Raw genomic sequence first — 23,862 nt, 5'->3', positions numbered from 1 at the left:
TTGCATAAAAATGAGGAGAGCAGCTAGGACCCATTCTGCTACAGTCTCTGCAGCTGAGAAATCCAATCATGATTGCTTCATTAGGACTACTGACACTACTCTTAGTGAGCTCAACCTTGGTGGGTTGCCAGGATGCAGTGAGACCTCAGCTGGAGCAAGAGTCCATTTCTTGCATGCTCAAAGACAACATAACAGCTAGAAGGAACTTTCTCAGCTCAGTAAAGTCCAAGCATGGAGTATCCCAAGGTAAGATTTATGACAGCATTCTATGCTCAGCTACATAGACTCCATAGTTTGGATTATTCTTTGTTTACTATCTATTGTTTACTCCATAGCTAAGGTACGTGTAATGCCTCTACCACATGGGGGAGTTGGGGCTCACAAGTGTTTCAGCCAGTTGAAATGCCCAGACACAAGTGTCACCTGGTGCTTCAACCTCTACCATCCTACTAAGCTCATTGAAATTTGCTGGGACTCTAACAACAATGTCCTCAATATGACTGAAGGTGCTGCACTGCTTGAGCTAAACCGCTACTTCACAACTGGAGATGTAAGCTAGGCTACTTTAATACAATTACTATATTATGATCTCACTATAATTATATTTAACAGGATTGTAGAGGCGCTAGAGGACCTTGCATAGCCGTTCACGCAACACCGTTTCTTGTCGAGGGAGGTGCTCTCACTTGTACATCACAGAATGACACATGCACTGCCAAGGCGTTCTCTAGAGTTACCGTTGTTTGTAAGTTTATTAATGAACTACAATCAACTATTGCTCAGAGATTCTCTCCTTATTTTTTCAGTTCCACTTTCCACTGTTGGTCCTCCTAATGTGACGTACCATAACTCAACGGATGAGATGGTTATCGGTCAGCAAAACGTCTACTATTTCACTGTGGAGGTTGCATATGCCTCCTTTCTAGTCTTTGGTGGCATTCGACCTGGAATTAGTGCAATTGGAATTCATGCGTACGATAGCCAAACCCTCTTGGATTCTATTCCTGAAAATCCATTTTGTGATGCTCTGGTAAGTGTCAACACTGCATAAATTGAGCTCATTATATATACACTTCCTACATGAACAGAATTGTTCAAAAAGTGAAGTAGCTGGTTACGTTGAGACTTATGAAAACTTGAAAAAGCAGCGTATTCGAGTGTACTCCATTCTTTCCTTCATGCCAATCTGCCCTCGGGATATTTTCTTCTTCCAAATATGGCTGGTGATTGATAATGCGCAAGAATCGGATGCAGGGCTGAACTTTACATTCAAATCTTCGATTCCGTTAGACTTTTTTTCATCCAGGGCAGCGCTTAATGTGATAAAATTGAACCTGACTGCAGGTGAGTGGAGACAGCATGCAAAGAAAACCACGGCTTAATTATTGTTAATGTTTTCATTGCAGTTACACCAATCATTGACATTGTTCCCCTTGCAATTCCGTACGATGTCAACTCAACTACTCACAACAACCGCAGCACACAGCCTGAGCTAGGAGACTCTGTGCAGTGGTCTGTGTCTGCTCAAGCTGGAGTTGGTGATAGGCTAGTGTGGACGCTGAACGGACAAGAGCTGCCAGCTGTCGAGGCTGATAGTGACCATGAAAAGGTAACCACTAATTGTGACAGGGCCTAGGAAAACAACCCTTATGGAGCAAACTAATTAATTGTATTTTATTGCTTAATTAAATAAAGCAGTGCTTAAGCTTCAAATTGATTACAATAACACTCACTTTGCACCTTCCTACCCCAAAATATTTTCGGGTGAAAGGGGGGAAGTATTGACCTACCATTTTGAGAAACGAATGTTCCAAGTTCTATCCGCATACAAGAACAGCATGAAAAAATTCAATGGCTGCCTTGTAACGGCTATACAAAAAAATGTTCAGATAAAAAATTTTTTTTTTAGTTAGAGGAGATATTGAAGTTACTTCTTGTGAAAGAAAACCAAAATCCTAAAATAGCTCTAAATATTTTACTTTGTAGTGTACTGAACATTATTAGTTTGCTCCATAAGGGTTGTTTTCCTAGGCCCTGTCACAATTATCAGTACATCAGGCCAACGCAGCATTACCTATCATGGTCACCCTATAAGCAGGTCACCCTCTGTAACAGAGCCATATTCAAGGTATCTTCTTTTCTTGCTACAGGACATCCATTGCTCCGAGTATAACAATGTGTATTACCGGTATGATGTTCAAGAAGTGAGCCAGTTTGTAAGAAACTTCTCAGCCACTCTTTTCCTCTGCAATGTTTCTCGAAATCACTCTGGTCGATATGAGTGTGCAGTCATCCGGTCACGAGGGGATAGGAATCCAATTGCCGTATGGTCTACACAAATTCGTACCCAGCTGAACAACGCTGAACCACAATATACTGCTACAGAGCAAAGTGAGTCCATAATTATTAGAGATTATAATAATTATTACGCTCCATTACAGGCCAAACCACCACCAATGCAGAGATACTTGTAAACCCATTTATTGTGACCTACATTGCTGTTGGAGTTTTCGTCTTGGTGCTTTTAGTCACAGCTATATTGATACTGGTCTTGATGGTGTTTTGGGTCCAAAGGGCCAAGCGTAAGAGACGCTTCAAGAGCAGGCGAACATCACGAAGAAGTGACTTGGTTGTACAATCATTCAGCAATCGAGCTCGTATAGACACTGCTTGGAATCGCATGGATGTTCAAGAGCATGATGAGCTTGAATTTCCTAGAGAGAGGCTTGTCTTATTGGACAAAGTTTTGGGTGAGTTTCTATAGCTACAACTATTATCTTAGCTAGCCCATTAACAAACAGTCAATTGACACAATCATGTTTACACACCTACAACTGTATACATTTATTGTTTTGTTGTGTTGTGTTTACTATTATTTAAGTGTGTTGCATGGTTGTACCCTCAAGTACTGTAGTACGAGTATGGTGAGGTTTGGCTGGTATATATAGTTTCCAATAGGATGCTGAGGTAAAATAATGAGGTTTAAAAACTGGAAGGGGAGGTTTGGTGCCAAGGATGTGTTGATGAAGCCTCAGTGGAGACACTGTTCCCTCCTTGCCGTAAGTGGTCAATAGATTATTAAAAAAAAATTGGGTGAGAAAGTTAGTTTATTATTGTCATTAGAAGGTTCCACTTCCTCTCATGAGACAGTGTTGATTGGACTGTTGTCAAACAATCCTTGCATTCACCATGTACTGCATGCGTGATCAATGATTTCCATTGTGTACAGGAAATGGTACTTTTGGAGTTGTTCTTTTGGCCAAAGCTGAGGGGATTGTGACAGATTCTCCTGATAAAAATATCGTGGCCGTCAAAACCCGCAAAGGTATGTGTTGATTATTATTGTACATCTTAATTCTACAGGTAGTAATAATTATGCTATTATTGTACAATTAAATCATTGTTCATAATTATTGTTGTGCACCCATGCATGCACCCTTGTAGCATCTGCACCAGATAATGACGCAGACTGCCTCTGGCAAGAGCTACAGATTATGAGGAAGATTAGACCTCATCCCCATATTGTTAATCTCCTAGGATACAGCAGAGAAACATCAAGTAAGTTTGTTTGTAATATTATTATCTGTGCTAGTAAGCTTGACACCTTAGAAGTGGGCTCACTATATTGATAGTGAATTCATCCAAACATCATCCTGTTCCTTGACATAAGGACATTTTTCTGGTCTGGTTTTAAGCTTTCAACGCAACACAATAATGAACCATGCATGTCCTGGCTTCTCAATAAACCACATCAGTTACAATTATCATCTGGAGCACATGTGCTTCTATTTATCCTTCATTCTAGCAGACCAAACAAACATGTACTATATGAAGTGCTGGTGATTTACCCAAGTTCTTATTCATTCACAGGTAGCCCTCTGTATCTGATTGTGGAGTTTGCACTGTACGGGAGCTTACAAACCTTTCTAAAAGAGTGCGAGGAAGTTGTCCTACATTTAAATCATACACCCCACATTGTACACCGTAATGTCCGCCACCAGTCTTGCAACTCTTGCACTGACTCCTCCACCTATGCTAACATGTCTTCAACGGAGCCTGGAATAAATATACAATCGCTTCCGCCAAGTTATTTAGATATTTCAGCAACTAATAGTGAGCCATTACAAGGAAATGAGATTGCAATGAACCACCAAGAAATCCAAAATGATTCGTTAAACCCTGAACTTTCAGCAGAAGCTTGCTGCGGCCCAGCTTCAGCTGCTGTTACTCATGACTACATTAACAGCAAGGGCCTACTCTACATGGAAGATGTGCATAACTTTGCTCTACAGATTTCAAGTGGTTTGAAGCACCTGGCACAACAAAATATTGTCCACTGTGACTTGGCTGCAAGAAACATCCTCATCACAGAAGGTTTTGTGCTCAAGATTGGAGATTTTGGAATGGCAAAAGAAATGTCTGAAAAGGAGTACTACAGAAGAAGTGAGGTGAGTTAAAATCCTGCTCAATAAAAACAGAAATTTTAATACATTTTATTATTGCAGGGTCGAATTCCAGTTAAATGGACTGCACCTGAGGCTCTAGAGGAACATGTTTTCTCGCACAAAAGTGACATGTAAGTGTTTTAAATACATAGCTCATGCCTAGCCTAATTAATACGCACCCCTTTACAATACACACAGATGGTCATTGGGTGTAACGCTATGGGAAATCTTTTCATACGGTAAGTAATTGTAAGCCTTGTATATTATAATGTATTATATAATGCCCCTGTATCACTATGGTATCTGTGAGAGCTGCAATATTGTAATTGTAAATTATTATAATCTTTGCAGGTCATCGTCCCTTCTCTGATGTGAAGATTGGGCAATCGTGGGAACCTTACATTCGATCTCTCAAAGCTGGCATGAGGCTGGCTAAACCCAACGGATGCCCAGACTCATTGTAAGTGAATCGTAAACAGTGATACAGTCAGTTAGTTGAGCCCCTTATAATGGATGCATGTCTTTGAGGGACAAAGTTTTAGTCGTTATACAGATAATTAATTTGGGACATTGGTGCATGGCCTTTAAGTGTTTCCCGTCATATCTAACCCACTAATTATAGTTTCAGTTTCAATGACTATTAACTGCCACACACCCTCTAGCTATAAATTGATGCAACAATGCTGGCGACTAAATCCAGACGAGCGTCCATCTGCCTCTAACCTGGTCCACCTATTCGAGGCATGCTCTGATGCTGACAGTGAGAACTACTTGACTGTAGCAGCTACTGATGGTGAAGATGGCACACATATCGATATTTCAGATGATGATACTTCACTACGATTGGAAGAAAGTGTTGCCTCGTGTGAAATAGAGCCATGCACAGTTGAAATATCGGATATTGAGAATGGAGAGTATCAAAATGTTACAAATCATACCCCACAGGTAAACACATTCATTTTATCAATCCTAAGACTTTTACAATTCACATTTTACATGCAGGAAACTCAAGTGTGAGATTCAAAACAAACAAGGCTATAAACATTCATTGTCCATTTCATAATTATTTTTCATGAAAAGAATAATGGTTTTCACTTTTATACACTTGTCTAATGTGCTAAATTCATCATGAGAATGTTCAGTATGCTTTTATTGTTCTTCATCACAATGTCATGTCCTCTCCACTTCCTGGCTGGTCAACTGCATAATACATGTAGAACAATCCATAATTTGTTGAAAGCTAGCCTACATAGTCAGTGGCGTAAGAAGCAATTTCTCAATGGGGGGGGGGGGCTCTAGTTTTTTGAATGGACAAAAGTATGGCTATCTACGTACATAGTGCAGCTCGATAAGTCATCTCTACTTAATAGCCTAGAAAGATGGGGGGCTCCAGCCCCTGGAGCCCCCCCTTCCTACACCACTGATAGTGGATATCTACATGTGTGCAGTCACACGTGTCAGCAGGAAACTAGATAGGTACATACAGTAAATATATGTATAGTCTACTGCACGTGCTATTTGCAAGAAAGGGGGAGAGATAACGGTGATTAGTAGGGAAGAAAGGAAGAAAGGGGGTAGCTATAGTGTGGGGGGGGCGGGAGAGTGGAGGTGTGGAGGATAGTGCATATAGGGAAGAGTGGGGGATAGTGGGCCATGTAAAACGTACCTGGACTTAGGTTGAGAGTGAACTCATTGTAAACTTGATGTGGGTAAGGGTCGTACACATACACAGAGGCACGGAATCGGTACTCAACAAGGTCATCCGCCTCTTGTGCATCATCAATGACAAGCCAGCTGTAGAATGTGCGTGAGGTGGCTGGACACCCGTAGTCGGTTACCATGGAGCTGTAGAACCGGACACGCTCTGTCCTGGTGTTGTCATACTGTGGGCTGGCAGCTAAGCATCCATCAGTTACCTACATGTACGAAATAAAGATTAAAGCTAAAAATAATGAGAAGCAAGACATAAACACACGTATTGATTTTCCTCACCTCACAAAACGGCCCATCCTGAGGAATTGTCATGGCAACAGGTTCTCCATTAATGTATGGCGTAAGACCATCACTAAATCCAAAGAAGAAATCGATTGGCTCAGTTGGATACTCGGCAGATACAAGGTAGATGTTCTGTTCCCCTAGTACAAGCTCACTCGATGCATTGTGGAACTGTATAGTCGGAGGATCAGTAGTGAGACCTACGTCTGCAGGCAGGGTGTGAAACTGTTAGTATTGTATTAATTGATACACACTAAGCATGGTATTACTCTAAGCATGGTATTACTAGAATGTTTTGTGAGCATCAAACATTTGCGAACTTTGTGAGGGTTGATATCAATTCGCAACAAAAAAATCTGCAAAACCTAAATTATTACTATTATAAATACACACGATCCTTGCCAGAACGCAATAGTTAGATCGCAAAAGGTCAAATTTTCTGTTGATTTGGCTCATTCGCAAAGGTTTTTCACCCGCAAATATTCTAGTAGTACGGTAATTATAGTAGTCTATAGTGTATATACGCATGCTCACAAGAGTTGTGATATGGCCGGAGGTTACATAGTAACTCACAATCTACGGTGATGCTAATGAATGACTTATGGACACAGCTGCTGCTCTCAGCCGTACATGTGAGGAGTCCTCCATCGACAAAGAACGGAGTGTCTTTTAACTCCACACACGAATCTCCACCGCTGAACAAACATCCCTGCACACAAGCAAAATAGTTAATTGCTTGCTTTTAATATTATTGTTAATGAACTCACATTGGTTACACTGAAGACACTGTCGAGCTCAAGAGGGAGACCATTCTCAGTCATATTGATGACATTGCCACTAGAGTCCCAACACACCTCAATACACTTGGAGGGATGGTACAGATTGAAGCACCAGGTGATCTCAGACTCCGGGCATTGACGCTGACTAAAGCATCGGACTGAGTCACTCTGAAACACTTTCGGCCGAAGTGATCGCACTATAGAAAAAAGAAAGATAAAACGTACCTGTTCTATAATATTGACAAACAAAGGATATACGTACTCAATTTGATGATAGGACATAATTATGACAATATTGTATATACAACTCACCTGGCGTGTCTTGGAATCCGTGCTTTGCTCGAACAGCTGTGTAGAATGTCGATCTCTTTCCTGCATTATCTCTGAGAAGACAGGCAATGTCTTGTTGCTCCTGTTGAGCTGTTTGCTCCTCCATTGGACTGACAGCTACTGTGGTGTTGATGGGAACACAGGCGACTAATTGTAAAGATGCAACGACGAAAAGTATTCCAATCATCATAATGGTAGATGTTTCTGATTTTCACTCGCAATTCTTAGATCAATTGACTTACTGATCATGCTCTAAACTTATATACGAACTCCAGTTCCTTTTCTCATCATATAGCTATTACAATCGTATAAACTATGCATGTACTGGACTATCGATCATGATTCACATGACTGTCTCTAAGGATACACATGTGTGCAAACTCAGTGAAGAGCCACCAATGGTCACCACCAAAACATGCAGTAGGTGTCGGTCTCACACAGCCTGTACTCTTTTCCTAGAAATCAATTCAACCCACTTAAGTGTTTGCATATATTCGATAATTAAGCTCACAATGCATCATGTAATTTTTATCGAAAAATTAATTGATGGCGGCTCTTCAAGTTAATTAGCAACAATACAACAATAGGAAACATCATTTATTATGCAAACAGATATCACTGTACAAACAAACACAGATACAACACTGTACACTAAATGATGGACTTGCTATAATTCTCATAAAGGGTCCATATACTCATACACATGTTCTTCTTCTTCTGAACCGTTTGATATTGGTCTGGTTTTCCACTACCGCTTCTTTGTTGTGCTAGCACTGCATAAGCTTGACATTCTTCCATTGGAATTTTTGAAGAAGGATCACTAGATTGAGAGTACAAAGGTGTATACATTAATGATAACACGGCTATACACATACCCATCAATGATAACACGGCTATACGCATACCCATCAATGATAACACGACTATACGCATACCCATCAATGATAACACGACTATACGCATACCCATCAATGATAACACGACTATACGCATACCCATCAATGATAACACGACTATACGCATACCCATCAATGATAACACGACTATACGCATACCCATCAATGATAACACGACTATACACATACCCATCAATGATAACACGACTATACACATACCCATCAATGATAACACGACTATACGCATACCCATCAATGATAACACGACTATACACATACCCATAAATTCCAAACATTGCTCTTGTTTTGTGTTTCCTACAGAATGATAGTCAGGAATGTATATGTACCGCACCGTATAGCGGGTATATTTCGAGGGTATAAATGTTCATTATTAAGCATACTGCAAAAAGGCTGCTATTCCGTGAAAATTAAAACTTTTCTAATGGTCTAGCTCGTACGTCTTTCCGCGAAAGTTTATACCCTCAAAATACACTCGCTATACGGTATACACACAATAATTATTATCATTGAACAAAAGGCATTGCTTTTGGAAATGGTACACATGCTAAACAACCTTTGTTTTGGTTGACTTAATAATAAATGCACCACATGCCTATAAAACAGCCAAGATGCCAATAAAGCCAAATAGTGCCTTGGAAATTACAGTAACTACTCACCATATACAACAGCTGAAGAAGGCAATTATAATGACAATTACCAGTAGAACGACCACAAGTGCGAGTGCTATAACTCCACCTATCAGTCTGGAGGAGTTCGCTGTGAGTGCAGGTATGGATTGTGCATAGCAATATGCACGATCACAACATTAAGAAAATTACAAATATTCACAATATCGTACCACAATTAGCACAACAGTTAAGGTCAGATATTTTAGCTGATTAGTCCACCAATAAGTTCCTCAACTGTACCTGTATCTGGAATGCTCTTTGTTGTGCTGCTCTCTGTTGTGCTGCTCTCTGTTGTGCTGCTCTCTGTCTCTGTTGTGCTGCTCTCTGTTGTGCCACTCTCTGTTGTGCTGCTCTCTGTTGTGCCGCTCTCTGTTGTGCTGCTCTCTATTGTGTTGAGAACGGTTCCCCCGGAGAGTCACAAAATAAACGTGAATTTCATCATACAATTACGCAATACAAATATTCACAATAATTATATCGTACAGCATGAACTGCTTCAATACCTGCAGTTGGGACTACCGAGGGAGTCACTGATGAGCTGTAGGGACCAACACCCTCTGCATTCACAGCTGCCACTTGAAACTCATACACCACCAGTATGGTGATTCCAGTAGTGATGGTAACATTCCTAGCAGCTGGGTCGTCTGGCTCAGTGTACAGCCACCCCTCACCCTTAGGTCTGTACCGCACCATAAAGCCAGTGAGACCTGCCAGTGAGTTGATGTGTTCGCAAGGAGTTTCCAACCAGGACACTACTATTCCTGACACTGAGAGCATGGCAGTAACATTTCATGGGTGGAGCTGTGGGCACTGTGTATAAAGACGGAAAGAACATAGATATTGAGTTTAACCAAGAATTATAATTATGATCTATAGGGCATTAACATTGGAGACGTTTACAACAATATAAAAAATGGCTCACCATCATCGAGGGTTTTTCCTACTATAAGAATAGAGTGCTCCCCATAGCCCTGCTCTCCTCTGGCCTGCACAGTGATAGTATATTTCACACCTTTTTGCAACCCAGTGAGAGAGTGATGTCTGGCCTGCCCTCCAACCACCACCTGCCTGTCCGACCTGATCCCTATATACATTGATTGTTCCGGGGGGCGTAAGATACTTGGAAACCAGTGATGATGTCAGTTGTGTTAGGTATGATCCACTGCACGTCGATACTGGTGGAGGAGAGAGTGGTGACACTACTAATGGAGGGGGCAGGTACAGCTGGAGAAGAGAAGCCAAATGAAATGCTATTCAATTTCAAAATATAAACACTTCGAATTTCCTCTGTAGGTGTACTTTAATATTACAGTTGTAAGAATATACCTCGGAGGGTGATTGTAATTGGATTACTGATGGGGCCGGGAAGATCACCAAAAGCCTGCATCGTGATGGAATACTTCTCACCAGCTATTACGTCCATCAATGTAGCATTGTCGCCAATATAGTCATCAAAAAACTTGAAGCCAGTGGGCCCTCCAGTGGTGTAGGCCATCGTGTAGCCCAGTACATTCTCAGGAGGAGTCCATATCACTATCACCTCATTGCTTCCAGAGGCACCCACACTCAGATCAGTAGGGGGACCAGACGGAACTACAAAATAATAAATGTTACCCCTTTACTAAATAAATATTATAGTCTTACCAAGTAGAGTCCTGCTGGCATTCATTGACCCTCTGCTATTGGTGACAGTACAAGTGAAGGTTAGTCTTCCTGAAAATGTGAGATTATTGACTGTTAAACTGTTGTTGTAATTGGTTGCGAGTTTGTCTGTGATGATCTTAGACGAGTAGTTTGGAAGTTGAATGTTGTTGCCTGCTACATCCAGTGACCAAAAGACGGTGGTTGGAGGGTAGCTGGTTGTGGGGCAGTGGAGTGAGAATGAGGGCGGGTAGTGGACGTGGGAGGAGAGTAGCTCCACTGTGACATTGTCCGTGAGAACTGGTCCGACTGTGTTAATGAACAAATGAATCAATAGTACGAATACAGAGTATACCACTTACATGAGTTTTGATAACTGTCTGTTGTGTAGATGCCAATGAACAATAATTGCTGTAGGCCATCAGAGTCTCGAGTGTTGCAAGTGTACACACCCTCAACACTTGCTGTGAATTCACTGAACACAGAATCAGTCTCTAAATGCATCCGAACACACAATGGTCTTCTAGTAACTACAAGAAGGTCTCCTCTCAATCTGATAATTGATCCATTAGGGTAGCTCCAGGTATCAACTACATCACCACAGCATCTGATCCCATTCACACTCGATATGGTGCTCGGATCAACAATGGAGTTGTTTTGTAATCTTTGTTCACTGCTTTCCACAAGCAAGTAAGAATCTGCATAGAAAATGGAGTGAGCTCAGCTAGTTGCTGTGCAATGCACATAAAACTAGATCTACCTGCAGAAAAAGAGACTTCACAAATGACAAGGAGTGAGGCAATGACTTCTATAAGTTATCTGAGCTTGGTATTACTCTCCATGGTGTTGTTAGACAGCCAGATAGCAGAAGCCAGCTTGTTTCACCTCAACTTTAGAAACTGCTCTGACAATGGAGCAGCCATATATAAAAGGGAGGTAGATCACCACACCACCATGATAACCATGATAAAGGTACTGAAAGTATTCGACAAAAAGGGCATAACTTAAGGATATTGGTCAACATGCTTACACTGTTTGTAGCCTAAAAACCAGCCATTACACTGGGGCCAGACCACTCCCTTGCATGTGATCTGATAGGTGCCACGGAGAGGGTCTGGAATTAGAGTCATTTTTTCTTGCTCCAAAAGAATCTATCACATGACTCCACCTCACAGAGGAGGTTGGTAGTATTTGACCTTTGTCTTTGCCAGTTAGGCAATGGCTAAGTTAAATTCTGATATACATCAACTAAAAATGTTATTTCAAGTACAGAACATCATTAAAAATCTGTACGGGAGTAATAAATAACTAGCCAGTGTTAGCATCGTCACCACGCCCATTTCAGTAACACCCATTTTTTGGACATCTGAGAACCAAGAAAAGTGACTCTGTTGGCCAGACTATCTCCCCTAAGGAGGAGTGTGGCCACGAGACTAGAATACAGCAGAGGAGGTACGACACGCATCTCGTGAGCTCTCTTTTAATCGCATTCCAATCTATTTCGACATGGTTTTCAATGTACGTAATGTGTTCCCAATAACAACTCTGTTATTCTGTGACTAATTAAGGCTTTTCAAAATCAAGGGTAGTATAGTTAGACCTAGATCAAACTGTTTCCGTCGTTGAGCTCCAGTGAACCCCTTGCTATTCAGTTACGAAATATTGCTACAAGAGGTGAGAACACTGCACCATTAAAAAATATTTAAACGAGTTTTAACCTGGACCTCAGCTGAAGAAACACTATAGCTAGCCATAGAGACCTTGTACAGAGCTAGCTAAACAGTCAGTTACAAGCATTCTACAAGCCTAGAGTTTGTCGTGGCAAGCAGCTAGGCACGCGTCATCACAATGGGAATTCAATTAAAAAAGTGTCATACATATATACTTCCTCTGGGAATACAGTACCCACAAAGTGATTCTCCCACCAGATAGTTACTAAGCAACCAACCAGTGGACTTACGGATTGTGAATGCTGATGACTGCAGAGAAGGTCTGTGCTAGTAGTCTACAGCAGACGATGGAACAGTAGCGCTCAGCCTTATTCTTCAGTCTGGGGGGAGAGAGGTGGAGGGGGTAACGTTAGTAATTAGAGTACAACCATGTAGTAGGTTGTGCATAGGATTGGCGGTGCTATTGTATGTGGTTTTAATTATAGCTTTGTCTGCAAAGCCACACAACGTAATTAATACAGCTTGCATTGGAACTATTTGTTGGCCCATAACTCAAGTCTAGACCTAGAATTTTCAATTTTAAAATGGTTTGTTCTAGGTGGAAACTATGTACATGATACACATGCAAGGAGACTGACTCACGGAGACACACACGCACAGTACATGCAAGAAGGAGACTGACTCACGGAGAGTGGGGGCAGACGCTGTTGAGGACAGAGAAGACACACATAGTCCCCAACAGCCAGAGCAAGCTCACAATACCTATCGGCAATCTGGAGGGAGAGAGGGACAACATTTCCATCATAAATTGCTCCCATCTCATAATTTTATCACATATAGTATGACCCCTGGGTTACTGTACATGCTCCTAAAGGGACCATGTTGGTAATAGGAATCCACTCCAGTGTAACAATGGACATGCGTAAGGGGCAGAGTCTCCCAATTCTACTGCCATGGTTAAAAAGGCACACATCAAAAGGGCACACATCCACCATGAAGCTGGAGGAAAACAGTCACAAAGCCAATTGATGAATCCAGCATGGAAGTTTGGTAGATTGATAACATACCAGGAGAAAACAAAAGCCCAACTATTGAATTCCCCCAAACCCAACATCTTGTCACATTCTAACCATTTCCAGTGCATAATTCAATTTCTTACCCTCATTTTCCCAGTACAGATGCAGACTGAATGAATGAAAGACTCAGGGGCAATAAGGTTAAAGAGGCGGTATAAACAGTGCTATTGATGGAGGGAAGTGGGGCAAAAGCCACACACACAAAGCAAAGAGGACCACTTTCGCCATATAAATTAATAGAGCTGGAAATGTCCACACCTGGCCGGTAGCACCATTGAATAGTTTCCCCAACATTCATAAGTAAATGATCAAATACTGAAAATCAACAAACTACAATGGCCTTTAAATTTAAAATTACATGTATGTACCTAGTGGCCTTCCAGTAATAGCATATACCCATACAATGCACACCTTACGAAGAAAAACAGTCCAAACCTGAAGACAATGGACAGGAGTAGGAGGAGCTCCACCTTCAAACTGTGTGGAGAAACAAATGGATTTGAATTTGGGGGAGAGGGGAAACATTTAGCATTGCTTGTCCAACGACTTCTATCCATAAAAATTGCCACCTACGATATTTAAGGCAGAAGGTGTGATCATTCACTATGCAAAGGTATGCACACACAGCCTAAGGCTAGTGACTTGTGACGGGGTCCCTCTCTACTAGAGCTCACCTCATACTGACATGCACCTGTGTTCGGGTGAGGAAGTTCCATTCCTCCACCTCCTCTGTAGAGAAGCTCTTGGTCACCTCATCATCCACTATCACCTGCATCAGGGAGAGGGGTAAATCTCTTCACACTGGAGCAAAAATCCCCCCCCCCCCTTTCAATTATATCATCAGAAGGAGAATAACATGGAAGCTAGAGACTTGCTCGAGTTGATACGATTCCAGCTCGGAGGGTCATTGGTACAGAGACTATAATTGTATGGTCACAATTGTAGCTAGTGTAGCAACAGAGAAGAATTTTCAGCCTGCTACTAATTACCATAGAGCAATAATTTTCGTAGGGTAAAAAAATTCGTTGTTATTCATGGGAAAGCCAACCTCGGCAAACATTTTCCTCACAAAAACCTAGGCGTGGTTTACCGGAACACATACATTACAGTGCACATATTAAAGCAAACAAACTTTTTTACTCATGAAAATCACCCACTATACGGTAGTGACAACAATAATATTATACATTATACATGGCAATCCATTATTGTGGTTTTGTTATTGGCAAATCTACACGATATTGTACTTTATGTAACACCAAATGTGTAGATACTGCTACGTGTAAATCTCTAATGCTCAGCCAGCCAATTAAGCTACAGTACAAAGCTATTGGGCTGGTAACTGTTCAATTATTAAAGCTACAGTAGACCCTCACTAATCCGGACCCCTTTAGTCTGAAACCTCTCAAATCCGGCAAACCGGTAAAATGAAAAGAGGAGGGGCATGTCAGTAGAATAGACTATTGCGCATGCGTACTAGCTTACTTTGCTAAATCAGCAATAACGTGCTCTTAGTACAATGGCCACTGCAAAGAAAACTAAGAGAGCTCACAAGACTCACTCTATTGGAGAGAAAGTTGAGATAAAAGACTATTCTAGCTATAGCAGGTTCCCTTCTGGCCACAGTAATAGCCTTTATATCTGTACACATGCAGTGGCTTTGTTAATGATTTCATAATCACTTAATGACATCCGTTAATCGGGAAATTTCATGTATTCGGATGGAGTCTGGTCCCGTTCTATTCGGATTAGCGAGAGTCTACTGTATATACATATCACAAACCTGGTAGCTAGTACAGTAATTATCCTATTGACTTTAATTTGACTCACCCCAATTCCGTCGGTGACAAAACTGCAAGCATCGTCAATCTTGAAGGTGTGCCTGAAAGTAGCAAACGATCTTGTTCGAGGCACAGAAAGGGAACCACGGCGATCTGTCGGGGCCGGATAATGAAAACATTACATATAACAGAAAATCTAACTGATGGATAATATCCATGGTGGATGGTTTCAGTCTTGTGTAACTTAGTTACCTTCAAGATTGTTGGCCTGGAAGGATGACCTTATCTTGAACCCTAACAGCTGCACAATCACAAAACAGACAATGAGGCCGCCCACTCATACTGGTACACCACACCCACTCACACAGGTACACCCCACCCACTCAAACAGGTACACCACACCCACTCAGAATGGAACGAATTTAGCAACTATTCACTTAACGTGTGTTGGATATATGCATATACAGTCATGTAATCACCATTGCATGTGCTTCATACTGAGGTAGTACCTAACTGTAGCACACTAATTATAAACGTACCCTATACAAATATCGAAGGATTTCAAGGTATGTTTTACGGAAGATGCATAAGTTGAAGAGAGCTGAGATGAAGCTGTAAGCAATCAGTCCCAACCAGAATGTGAACCCAACTTGGAACAGCTTGAAGAGGGGGTCATGGAAACTCATATCTGGTGTGTGTGTGTAGGTGGAGCCTTCGTACGTGAGCATGTGCTTGTAATTTTATATTTGGAGGCAATAATTATTTTGGTATCTTTATACTCACTTGAGATAGCTTTGGTGATTGATTTTGGTCTCCTCTGGTGTGTCTACCTCATCAGAAATACGGCCTGAAGGAAAGCTATTCTTATTGTAAAGGCCAGGTTTAATTAAAGCTTGCTGAGTGTGCAGATTTCTCCTTAGCGACCCACTTAGCACATGAAAGGTTTCACAGCTTGTTCATTTCCGTTTTAGCTTGCATAAAAATGAGGAGAGCAGCTAGGACCCATTCTGCTACAGTCTCTGCAGCTGAGAAATCCAATCATGATTGCTTCATTAGGACTACTGACACTACTCTTAGTGAGCTCAACCTTGGTGGGTTGCCAGGATGCAGTGAGACCTCAGCTGGAGCAAGAGTCCATTTCTTGCATGCTCAAAGACAACATAACAGCTAGAAGGAACTTTCTCAGCTCAGTAAAGTCCAAGCATGGAGTATCCCAAGGTAAGATTTATGACAGCATTCTATGCTCAGCTACATAGACTCCATAGTTTGGATTATTCAATTTTGTTTACTCTCTATTGTTTACTCCATAGCTAAGGTACGTGTAATGCCTCTACCACATGGGGGAGTTGGGGCTCACAAGTGTTTCAGCCAGTTGAAATGCCCAGACACAAGTGTCACCTGGTGCTTCAACCTCTACCATCCTACTAAGCTCATTGAAATTTGCTGGGACTCTAACAACAATATTCTCAATATGACAGAAGGTGCTGCACTGCTTGAGCTAAACCGCTACTTCACAACTGGAGATGTAAGCTAGGCTACTTTAATACAATTACTATATTATGATCTCACTATAATTATATTTAACAGGATTGTAGAGGCGCTAGAGGACCTTGCATAGCCGTTCACGCAACACCGTTTCTTGTCGAGGCAGGTGCTCTCACTTGTACATCACAGAATGACACATGCACTGCCAAGACGTTCTCTAGAGTTACCGTTGTTTGTAAGTTTATTAATGAACTACAATCAACTATTGCTCAGAGACTCTCTCCTTATTTTTTCAGTTCCACTTTCCACTGTTGGTCCTCCTAATGTGACGTACCATAACTCAACGAATGAGATGGTTATCGGTCAGCAAAACGTCTACTATTTCACTGTGGAGGTTGCGTATGCCTCCTTTCTAGTCTTTGGTGGCATTCGACCTGGAATTAGTGCAATTGGAATTCATGCGTACGATAGCCAAACCCTCTTGGATTCTATTCCTGAAAATCCATTTTGTGATGCTCTGGTAAGTGTCAACACTGCATAAATTGAGCTCCATTATATATATACACTTCCTACATGTACAGAATTGTTCAAAAAGTGAAGTAGCTGGTTACGTTGAGACTTATGAAAACTTGAAAAAGCAGCGTATTCGAGTGTACTCCATTCTTTCCTTCATGCCAATCTGCCCTCGGGATATTTTCTTCTTCCAAATATGGCTGGTGATTGATAATGCTCAAGAATCGGATGCAGGGCTGAACTTTACATTCAAATCTTCGATTCCGTTAGACTTTTTTTCATCCAGGGCAGCGCTTAATGTGATAAAATTGAACCTGACTGCAGGTGAGTGGAGACAGCATGCAAAGAAAACCACGGCTTAATTATTGTTAATGTTTTCATTGCAGTTACACCAATCATTGACATTGTTCCCCTTGCAATTCCGTACGATGTCAACTCAACTACTCACAACAACCGCAGCACACAGCCTGAGCTAGGAGACTCTGTGCAGTGGTCTGTGTCTGCTCAAGCTGGAGTTGGTGATAGGCTAGTGTGGACGCTGAACGGACAAGAGCTGCCAGCTGTCGAGGCTGATAGTGACCATGAAAAGGTAACCACTAATTATCAGTACATCAGGCCAACGCAGCATTACCTATCATGGTCACCCTATAAGCAGGTCACCCTCTGTAACAGAGCCATATTCAAGGTATCTTCTTTTCTTGCTACAGGACATCCATTGCTCCGAGTATAACAATGTGTATTACCGGTATGATGTTCAAGAAGTGAGCCAGTTTGTAAGAAACTTCACAACCACTCTTTTCCTCTGCAATGTTTCTCGAAATCACTCTGGTCGATATGAGTGTGCAGTCATCCGGTCACGAGGGGATAGGAATCCAATTGCCGTATGGTCTACACAAATTCGTACCCAGCTGAACAACGCTGAACCACAATATACTGCTACAGAGCAAAGTGAGTCCATAATTATTAGAGATTATATTCTAATAATTATTACGCTCCATTACAGGCCAAACCACCACCAATGCAGAGATACTTGTAAACCCATTTATTGTGACCTACATTGCTGTTGGAGTTTTCATCTTGGTGCTTTTAGTCACAGCTATATTGATACTGGTCTTGATGGTGTTTTGGGTCCGAAGGGCCAAGCGTAAGAGACGCTTCAAGAGCAGGCGAACATCACGAAGAAGTGACTTGGTTGTACAATCATTCAGCAATCGAGCTCGTATAGACACTGCTTGGAATCGCATGGATGTTCAAGAGCATGATGAGCTTGAATTTCCTAGAGAGAGGCTTGTCTTATTGGACAAAGTTTTGGGTGAGTTTCTATAGCTACAACTATTATCTTAGCTAGCCCATTAACAAACAGTCAATTGACACAATCATGTTTACACACCTACAACTGTATACATTTATTGTTTTGTTGTGTTGTGTTTACTATTATTTAAGTGTGTTGCATGGTTGTACCCTCAAGTACTGTAGTACGAGTATGGTGAGGTTTGGCTGGTATATATAGTTTCCAATAGGATGCTGAGGTAAAATAATGAGGTTTAAAAACTGGAAGGGGAGGTTTGGTGCCAAGGATGTGTTGATGAAGCCTCAGTGGAGACACTGTTCCCTCCTTGCCGTAAGTGGTCAATAGATTATTAAAAAAAAATTGGGTGAGAAAGTTAGTTTATTATTGTCATTAGAAGGTTCCACTTCCTCTCATGAGACAGTGTTGATTGGACTGTTGTCAAACAATCCTTGCATTCACCATGTACTGCATGCGTGATCAATGATTTCCATTGTGTACAGGAAATGGTACTTTTGGAGTTGTTCTTTTGGCCAAAGCTGAGGGGATTGTGACAAATTCTCCTGATAAAAATATTGTGGCCGTCAAAACCCGCAAAGGTATGTGTTGATTATTATTGTACATCTTAATTCTACAGGTAGTAATAATTATGCTATTATTGTACACATTAAATCATTGTTTATAATTATTGTTGTGCACCCATGCATGCACCCTTGTAGCATCTGCACCAAATAATGACGCAGACTGCCTCTGGCAAGAGCTACAGATTATGAGGAAGATTAGACCTCATCCCCATATTGTTAATCTCCTAGGATACAGCAGAGAAACATCAAGTAAGTTTGTTTGTAATATTATTATCTGTGCTAGTAAGCTTGACACCTTAGAAGTGGGCTCACTTTATTGATAGTGAATTCATCCAAACATCATCCTGTTCCTTGACATAATGACATTTTTGTGGTCTGGTTTTAAGCTTTCAACGCAACACAAGAATGAACCATGCATGTCCTGGCTTCTCAATAAACCACATCAGTTACAATTATCATCTGGAGCACATGTGCTTCTATTTATCCTTCATTCTAGCAGACCAAACAAACATGTACTATGAAGTGCTGGTGATTTACCCAAGTTCTTATTCATTCACAGGTAGCCCTCTGTATCTGATTGTGGAGTTTGCACTGTACGGGAGCTTACAAACCTTTCTAAAAGAGTGCAAGGAAGTTGTCCTACATTTAAATCATACACCCCACATTGTACACCGTAATGGCCGCCACCAGTCTTGCAACTCTTGCACTGACTCCTCCATCTATGCTAACATGTCTTCAACGGAGCCTGGAATAAATATACAATCGCTTCCGCCAAGTTATTTAGATATTTCAGCAACTAATAGTGAGCCGTTACAAGGAAATGAGATTGCAATGAACCACCAAGAAATCCAAAATGATTCGTTAAACCCTGAACTTTCAGCAGAAGCTTGCTGCGGCCCAGCTTCAGCTGCTGTTACTCATGACTACATTAACAGCAAGGGCCTACTCTACATGGAAGATGTGCATAACTTTGCTCTACAGATTTCAAGTGGTTTGAAGCACCTGGCACAACAAAATATTGTCCACTGTGACTTGGCTGCAAGAAATATCCTCATCACAGAAGGTTTTGTGCTCAAGATTGGAGATTTTGGAATGGCAAAAGAAATGTCTGAAAAGGAGTACTACAGAAGAAGTGAGGTGAGTTAAAATCCTGCTCAATAAAAACAGAAATTTTAATACATTTTATTATTGCAGGGTCGAATTCCAGTTAAATGGACTGCACCTGAGGCTCTAGAGGAACATGTTTTCTCACACAAAAGTGACATGTAAGTGTTTTAAATACATAGCTCATGCCTAGCCTAATACATTGCACCCCTTTACAATACACAGATGGTCATTGGGTGTAACGCTGTGGGAAATCTTTTCATACGGTAAGTAATTGTAAGCCTTGTATATTATAATGAATTCTATAATGCCCCTGTATCACTATGGTATCTGTGAGAGCTGCAATATTATAATTGTAAATTATTATAATCTTTGCAGGTCATCGTCCCTTCTCTGATGTGAAGATTGGGCAATCGTGGGAACCTTACATTCGATCTCTCAAAGCTGGCATGAGGCTGGCTAAACCCAACGGATGCCCAGACTCATTGTAAGTGAATCGTAAACAGTGATACAGTCAGTTAGTTGAGCCCCTTATAATGGATGCATGTCTTTGAGGGACAAAGTTTTAGTCGTTATACAGATAATTAATTTGGGACATTGGTGCATGGCCTTTAAGTGTTTCCCGTCATATCTAACCCACTAATTATAGTTTCGTTTCAATGACTATTAACTGCCACACACCCTCTAGCTATAAATTGATGCAACAATGCTGGCGACTAAATCCAGACGAGCGTCCATCTGCCTCTAACCTGGTCCACCTATTCGAGGCATGCTCTGATGCTGACAGTGAGAACTACTTGACTGTAGCAGCTACTGATGGTGAAGATGGCACACATATCGATATTTCAGATGATGATACTTCACTACGATTGGAAGAAAGTGTTGCCTCGTGTGAAATAGAGCCATGCACAGTTGAAATATCGGATATTGAGAATGGAGAGTATCAAAATGTTACAAATCATACCCCACAGGTAAACACATTCATTTTATCAATCCTAAGACTTTTACAATTTACATTTTACATGCAGGAAACTCAAGTGTGAGATTCAAAACAAACAAGGCTATAAACATTCATTGTCCATTTCATAATTATTTTTCATGAAAAGAATAATGGTTTTCACTTTTATACACTTGTCTAATGTGCTAAATTCATCATGAGAATGTTCAGTATGCTTTTATTGTTCTTCATCACAATGTCATGTCCTCTCCACTTCCTGGCTGGTCAACTGCATAATACATGTAGAACAATCCATAATTTGTTGAAAGCTAGCCTACATAGTCAGTGGCGTAAGAAGCAATTTCTCAATGGGGGGGGGGGGGGCTCTAGTTTTTTGAATGAACAAAAGTATGGCTATCTACGTACATAGTGCAGCTCGATAAGTCATCTCTACTTAATAGCCTAGAAAGATGGGGGGCTCCAGCCCCTGGAGCCCCCCCTTCCTACACCACTGATAGTGGATATCTACATGTGTGCAGTCACACGTGTCAGCAGGAAACTAGATAGGTACATACAGTAAATATATGTATAGTCTACTGCACGTGCTATTTGCAAGAAAGGGGGAGAGATAACGGTGATTAGTAGGGAAGAAAGGAAGAAAGGGGGTAGCTATAGTGTGGGGGGGGGCGGGAGAGTGGAGGTGTGGAGGATAGTGCATATAGGGAAGAGTGGGGGATAGTGGGCCATGTAAAACGTACCTGGACTTAGGTTGAGAGTGAACTCATTGTAAACTTGATGTGGGTAAGGGTCGTACACATACACAGAGGCACGGAATCGGTACTCAACAAGGTCATCCGCCTCTTGTGCATCATCAATGACAAGCCAGCTGTAGAATGTGCGTGAGGTGGCTGGACACCCGTAGTCGGTTACCATGGAGCTGTAGAACCGGACACGCTCTGTCCTGGTGTTGTCATACTGTGGGCTGGCAGCTAAGCATCCATCAGTTACCTACATGTACGAAATAAAGATTAAAAAGCTAAAAATAATGAGAAGCAAGACATAAACACACGTATTGATTTTCCTCACCTCACAAAACGGCCCATCCTGAGGAATTGTCATGGCAACAGGTTCTCCATTAATGTATGGCGTAAGACCATCACTAAATCCAAAGAAGAAATCGATTGGCTCAGTTGGATACTCGGCAGATACAAGGTAGATGTTCTGTTCCCCCAGTACAAGCTCACTCGATGCATTGTGGAACTGTATAGTCGGAGGATCAGTAGTGAGACCTACGTCTGCAGGCAGGGTGTGAAACTGTTAGTATTGTATTAATTGATACACACTAAGCATGGTATTACTCTAAGCATGGTATAACTAGAATGTTTTGTGAGCATCAAACATTTGCGAACTTTGCGAGGGTTGATATCAATTCGCAACAAAAAAATCTGCAAAACCTAAATTATTACTATTATAAATACACACGATCCTTGCCAGAACGCAATAGTTAGATCGCAAAAGGTCAAATTTTCTGTTGATTTGGCTCATTCGCAAAGGTTTTTCACCCGCAAATATTCTAGTAGTACGGTAATTATAGTAGTCTATAGTGTATATACGCATGCTCACAAGAGTTGTGATATGGCCGGAGGTTACATAGTAACTCACAATCTACGGTGATGCTAATGAATGACTTATGGACACAGCTGCTGCTCTCAGCCGTACATGTGAGGAGTCCTCCATCGACAAAGAACGGAGTGTCTTTTAACTCCACACACGAATCTCCACCGCTGAACAAACATCCCTGCACACAAGCAAAATAGTTAATTGCTTGCTTTTAATATTATTGTTAATGAACTCACATTGGTTACACTGAAGACACTGTCGAGCTCAAGAGGGAGACCATTCTCAGTCATATTGATGACATTGCCACTAGAGTCCCAACACACCTCAATACACTTGGAGGGATGGTACAGATTGAAGCACCAGGTGATCTCAGACTCCGGGCATTGACGCTGACTAAAGCATCGGACTGAGTCACTCTGAAACACTTTCGGCCGAAGTGATCGCACTATAGAAAAAAGAAAGATAAAACGTACCTGTTCTATAATATTGACAAGCAAAGGATATACGTACTCAATTTGATGATAGGACATAATTATGACAATATTGTATATACAATTCACCTGGAGTGTCTTGGAATCCGTGCTTTGCTCGAACAGCTGTGTAGAATGTCGATCTCTTTCCTGCATTATCTCTGAGAAGACAGGCAATGTCTTGTTGCTCCTGTTGAGCTGCTTGCTCATCCATTGGACTGACAGCTACTGTGGTGTTGATGGGAACACAGGCGACTAATTGTAAAGATGCAACGACGAAAAGTAGTCCAATCATCATAATGGTAGATGTTTCTGATTTTCACTCGCAATTCTTAGATCAATTGACTTACTGATCATGCTCTAAACTTATATACGAACTCCAGTTCCTTTTCTCATCATATAGCTATTACAATCGTATAAACTATGCATGTACTGGACTATCGATCATGATTCACATGACTGTCTCTAATTAAGGATACGCATGTGTGCAAACTCAGTGAAGAGCCACCAATAGTCACCACCAAAACAGTAGGTGTCGGTCTCACACAGCCCTCTACTC

General features: G+C 41.3%; 8 protein-coding genes across 8 annotated transcripts in view; 3 read left to right on the top strand and 5 right to left on the bottom strand.

Annotated features, from left to right (window-relative positions):
• Positions 1-16,217, bottom strand: part of LOC135331739 (glycerol-3-phosphate acyltransferase 3-like) — a 34,704-nt gene extending 18,487 nt beyond the window's left edge. Inside the window, exons 1-8 of the mRNA XM_064526982.1 lie at positions 16,086-16,217; positions 15,842-15,990; positions 15,555-15,603; positions 15,352-15,455; positions 14,196-14,290; positions 13,933-13,998; positions 13,132-13,218; positions 12,736-12,825 (exon numbers count right to left, since the gene is read on the bottom strand). Coding sequence (XP_064383052.1) covers positions 12,736-12,825; positions 13,132-13,218; positions 13,933-13,998; positions 14,196-14,290; positions 15,352-15,455; positions 15,555-15,603; positions 15,842-15,988 — 638 coding nt within the window. The 5' untranslated portion in view covers positions 15,989-15,990; positions 16,086-16,217. The remainder of the gene's footprint in view (positions 1-12,735; positions 12,826-13,131; positions 13,219-13,932; positions 13,999-14,195; positions 14,291-15,351; positions 15,456-15,554; positions 15,604-15,841; positions 15,991-16,085) is intronic.
• LOC135331751 (uncharacterized) overlaps positions 1-23,862 on the top strand; it is a 92,659-nt gene that overhangs the window by 14,574 nt on the left and 54,223 nt on the right. The window lies entirely within an intron of this gene.
• On the top strand, positions 25-5,608 carry LOC135331718 (uncharacterized). The gene is made up of 16 exons (XM_064526956.1): positions 25-246; positions 336-550; positions 613-745; positions 807-1,030; positions 1,089-1,344; positions 1,407-1,609; positions 2,151-2,391; positions 2,442-2,750; positions 3,230-3,325; positions 3,445-3,558; positions 3,871-4,448; positions 4,506-4,576; positions 4,644-4,684; positions 4,797-4,905; positions 5,108-5,390; positions 5,448-5,608. The coding sequence occupies exons 1-16, from the start codon at positions 69-71 to the stop codon at positions 5,460-5,462; spliced, it is 3,066 nt and encodes a 1,021-aa protein (XP_064383026.1). The 5' UTR covers positions 25-68; the 3' UTR covers positions 5,463-5,608.
• Positions 5,490-8,198, bottom strand: LOC135331743 (uncharacterized). The gene is made up of 6 exons (XM_064526988.1): positions 7,532-8,198; positions 7,208-7,416; positions 7,014-7,149; positions 6,438-6,646; positions 6,112-6,361; positions 5,490-5,645 (listed from the first exon to the last, which is right to left on the bottom strand). The coding sequence occupies exons 1-6, from the start codon at positions 7,737-7,739 to the stop codon at positions 5,608-5,610; spliced, it is 1,050 nt and encodes a 349-aa protein (XP_064383058.1). The 5' UTR covers positions 7,740-8,198; the 3' UTR covers positions 5,490-5,607.
• LOC135331746 (uncharacterized) lies at positions 8,238-10,198 on the bottom strand. The gene is made up of 5 exons (XM_064526991.1): positions 10,057-10,198; positions 9,638-9,944; positions 9,375-9,518; positions 9,123-9,222; positions 8,238-8,760 (listed from the first exon to the last, which is right to left on the bottom strand). The coding sequence occupies exons 2-5, from the start codon at positions 9,909-9,911 to the stop codon at positions 8,370-8,372; spliced, it is 909 nt and encodes a 302-aa protein (XP_064383061.1). The 5' UTR covers positions 9,912-9,944; positions 10,057-10,198; the 3' UTR covers positions 8,238-8,369.
• On the bottom strand, positions 10,207-11,464 carry LOC135331748 (immunoglobulin superfamily DCC subclass member 3-like). The gene is made up of 4 exons (XM_064526993.1): positions 11,138-11,464; positions 10,779-11,084; positions 10,461-10,727; positions 10,207-10,358 (listed from the first exon to the last, which is right to left on the bottom strand). Exons 1-4 carry the CDS (start codon positions 11,277-11,279, stop codon positions 10,219-10,221), a joined length of 855 nt encoding a protein of 284 aa, XP_064383063.1. The 5' UTR covers positions 11,280-11,464; the 3' UTR covers positions 10,207-10,218.
• Positions 16,258-21,472, top strand: LOC135331719 (uncharacterized). The gene is made up of 16 exons (XM_064526957.1): positions 16,258-16,520; positions 16,613-16,827; positions 16,890-17,022; positions 17,084-17,307; positions 17,369-17,624; positions 17,687-17,889; positions 18,008-18,248; positions 18,304-18,612; positions 19,092-19,187; positions 19,308-19,421; positions 19,732-20,309; positions 20,367-20,437; positions 20,502-20,542; positions 20,655-20,763; positions 20,965-21,247; positions 21,305-21,472. The coding sequence occupies exons 1-16, from the start codon at positions 16,343-16,345 to the stop codon at positions 21,317-21,319; spliced, it is 3,066 nt and encodes a 1,021-aa protein (XP_064383027.1). The 5' UTR covers positions 16,258-16,342; the 3' UTR covers positions 21,320-21,472.
• On the bottom strand, positions 21,347-23,850 carry LOC135331742 (uncharacterized). The gene is made up of 6 exons (XM_064526987.1): positions 23,394-23,850; positions 23,070-23,278; positions 22,876-23,011; positions 22,300-22,508; positions 21,972-22,221; positions 21,347-21,502 (listed from the first exon to the last, which is right to left on the bottom strand). The coding sequence occupies exons 1-6, from the start codon at positions 23,599-23,601 to the stop codon at positions 21,465-21,467; spliced, it is 1,050 nt and encodes a 349-aa protein (XP_064383057.1). The 5' UTR covers positions 23,602-23,850; the 3' UTR covers positions 21,347-21,464.

The sequence above is a fragment of the Halichondria panicea genome, chromosome 2, assembly GCF_963675165.1.
Source record: "Halichondria panicea chromosome 2, odHalPani1.1, whole genome shotgun sequence".
Taxonomy (NCBI): domain Eukaryota; kingdom Metazoa; phylum Porifera; class Demospongiae; order Suberitida; family Halichondriidae; genus Halichondria; species Halichondria panicea.
This window is presented reverse-complemented; position numbering and strand designations above follow the sequence as displayed.

What these genes read in the sequence shown, in the direction of transcription:
- LOC135331746 (XM_064526991.1), bottom strand. Translation starts at nt 9,911, where the DNA reads ATGCTCTCAGTGTCAGGAATAGTAGTGTCCTGGTTGGAAACTCCTTGC. An exon ending in CTCGGTAGTCCCAACTGCAG is followed by an intron (nt 9,519 to 9,637) that starts GTATTGAAGCAG and finishes TCAACACAATAG; the next exon opens with AGAGCAGCACAACAGAGAGC. An exon ending in AAAGAGCATTCCAGATACAG is followed by an intron (nt 9,223 to 9,374) that starts GTACAGTTGAGG and finishes CTGCACTCACAG; the next exon opens with CGAACTCCTCCAGACTGATA.
- LOC135331718 (XM_064526956.1), top strand. Translation starts at nt 69, where the DNA reads ATGATTGCTTCATTAGGACTACTGACACTACTCTTAGTGAGCTCAACC. An exon ending in ATATACTGCTACAGAGCAAA is followed by an intron (nt 2,392 to 2,441) that starts GTGAGTCCATAA and finishes GCTCCATTACAG; the next exon opens with GCCAAACCACCACCAATGCA. An exon ending in ATGGGAAATCTTTTCATACG is followed by an intron (nt 4,685 to 4,796) that starts GTAAGTAATTGT and finishes TAATCTTTGCAG; the next exon opens with GTCATCGTCCCTTCTCTGAT.
- LOC135331743 (XM_064526988.1), bottom strand. Translation starts at nt 7,739, where the DNA reads ATGATGATTGGAATACTTTTCGTCGTTGCATCTTTACAATTAGTCGCC. An exon ending in GTGTCTTCAGTGTAACCAAT is followed by an intron (nt 7,150 to 7,207) that starts GTGAGTTCATTA and finishes GCTTGTGTGCAG; the next exon opens with GGATGTTTGTTCAGCGGTGG. An exon ending in CACTCTCAACCTAAGTCCAG is followed by an intron (nt 5,646 to 6,111) that starts GTACGTTTTACA and finishes TGTATTATGCAG; the next exon opens with TTGACCAGCCAGGAAGTGGA.
- LOC135331748 (XM_064526993.1), bottom strand. Translation starts at nt 11,279, where the DNA reads ATGCATTTAGAGACTGATTCTGTGTTCAGTGAATTCACAGCAAGTGTT. An exon ending in AGACAGTTATCAAAACTCAT is followed by an intron (nt 11,085 to 11,137) that starts GTAAGTGGTATA and finishes TCATTAACACAG; the next exon opens with TCGGACCAGTTCTCACGGAC. An exon ending in TGCCAGCAGGACTCTACTTG is followed by an intron (nt 10,728 to 10,778) that starts GTAAGACTATAA and finishes ATTATTTTGTAG; the next exon opens with TTCCGTCTGGTCCCCCTACT.
- LOC135331719 (XM_064526957.1), top strand. Translation starts at nt 16,343, where the DNA reads ATGATTGCTTCATTAGGACTACTGACACTACTCTTAGTGAGCTCAACC. An exon ending in CAAGCATGGAGTATCCCAAG is followed by an intron (nt 16,521 to 16,612) that starts GTAAGATTTATG and finishes TTTACTCCATAG; the next exon opens with CTAAGGTACGTGTAATGCCT. An exon ending in ATCCATTTTGTGATGCTCTG is followed by an intron (nt 17,308 to 17,368) that starts GTAAGTGTCAAC and finishes CTACATGTACAG; the next exon opens with AATTGTTCAAAAAGTGAAGT.
- LOC135331742 (XM_064526987.1), bottom strand. Translation starts at nt 23,601, where the DNA reads ATGATGATTGGACTACTTTTCGTCGTTGCATCTTTACAATTAGTCGCC. An exon ending in CATTAGCATCACCGTAGATT is followed by an intron (nt 22,509 to 22,875) that starts GTGAGTTACTAT and finishes CCCTGCCTGCAG; the next exon opens with ACGTAGGTCTCACTACTGAT. An exon ending in CACTCTCAACCTAAGTCCAG is followed by an intron (nt 21,503 to 21,971) that starts GTACGTTTTACA and finishes TGTATTATGCAG; the next exon opens with TTGACCAGCCAGGAAGTGGA.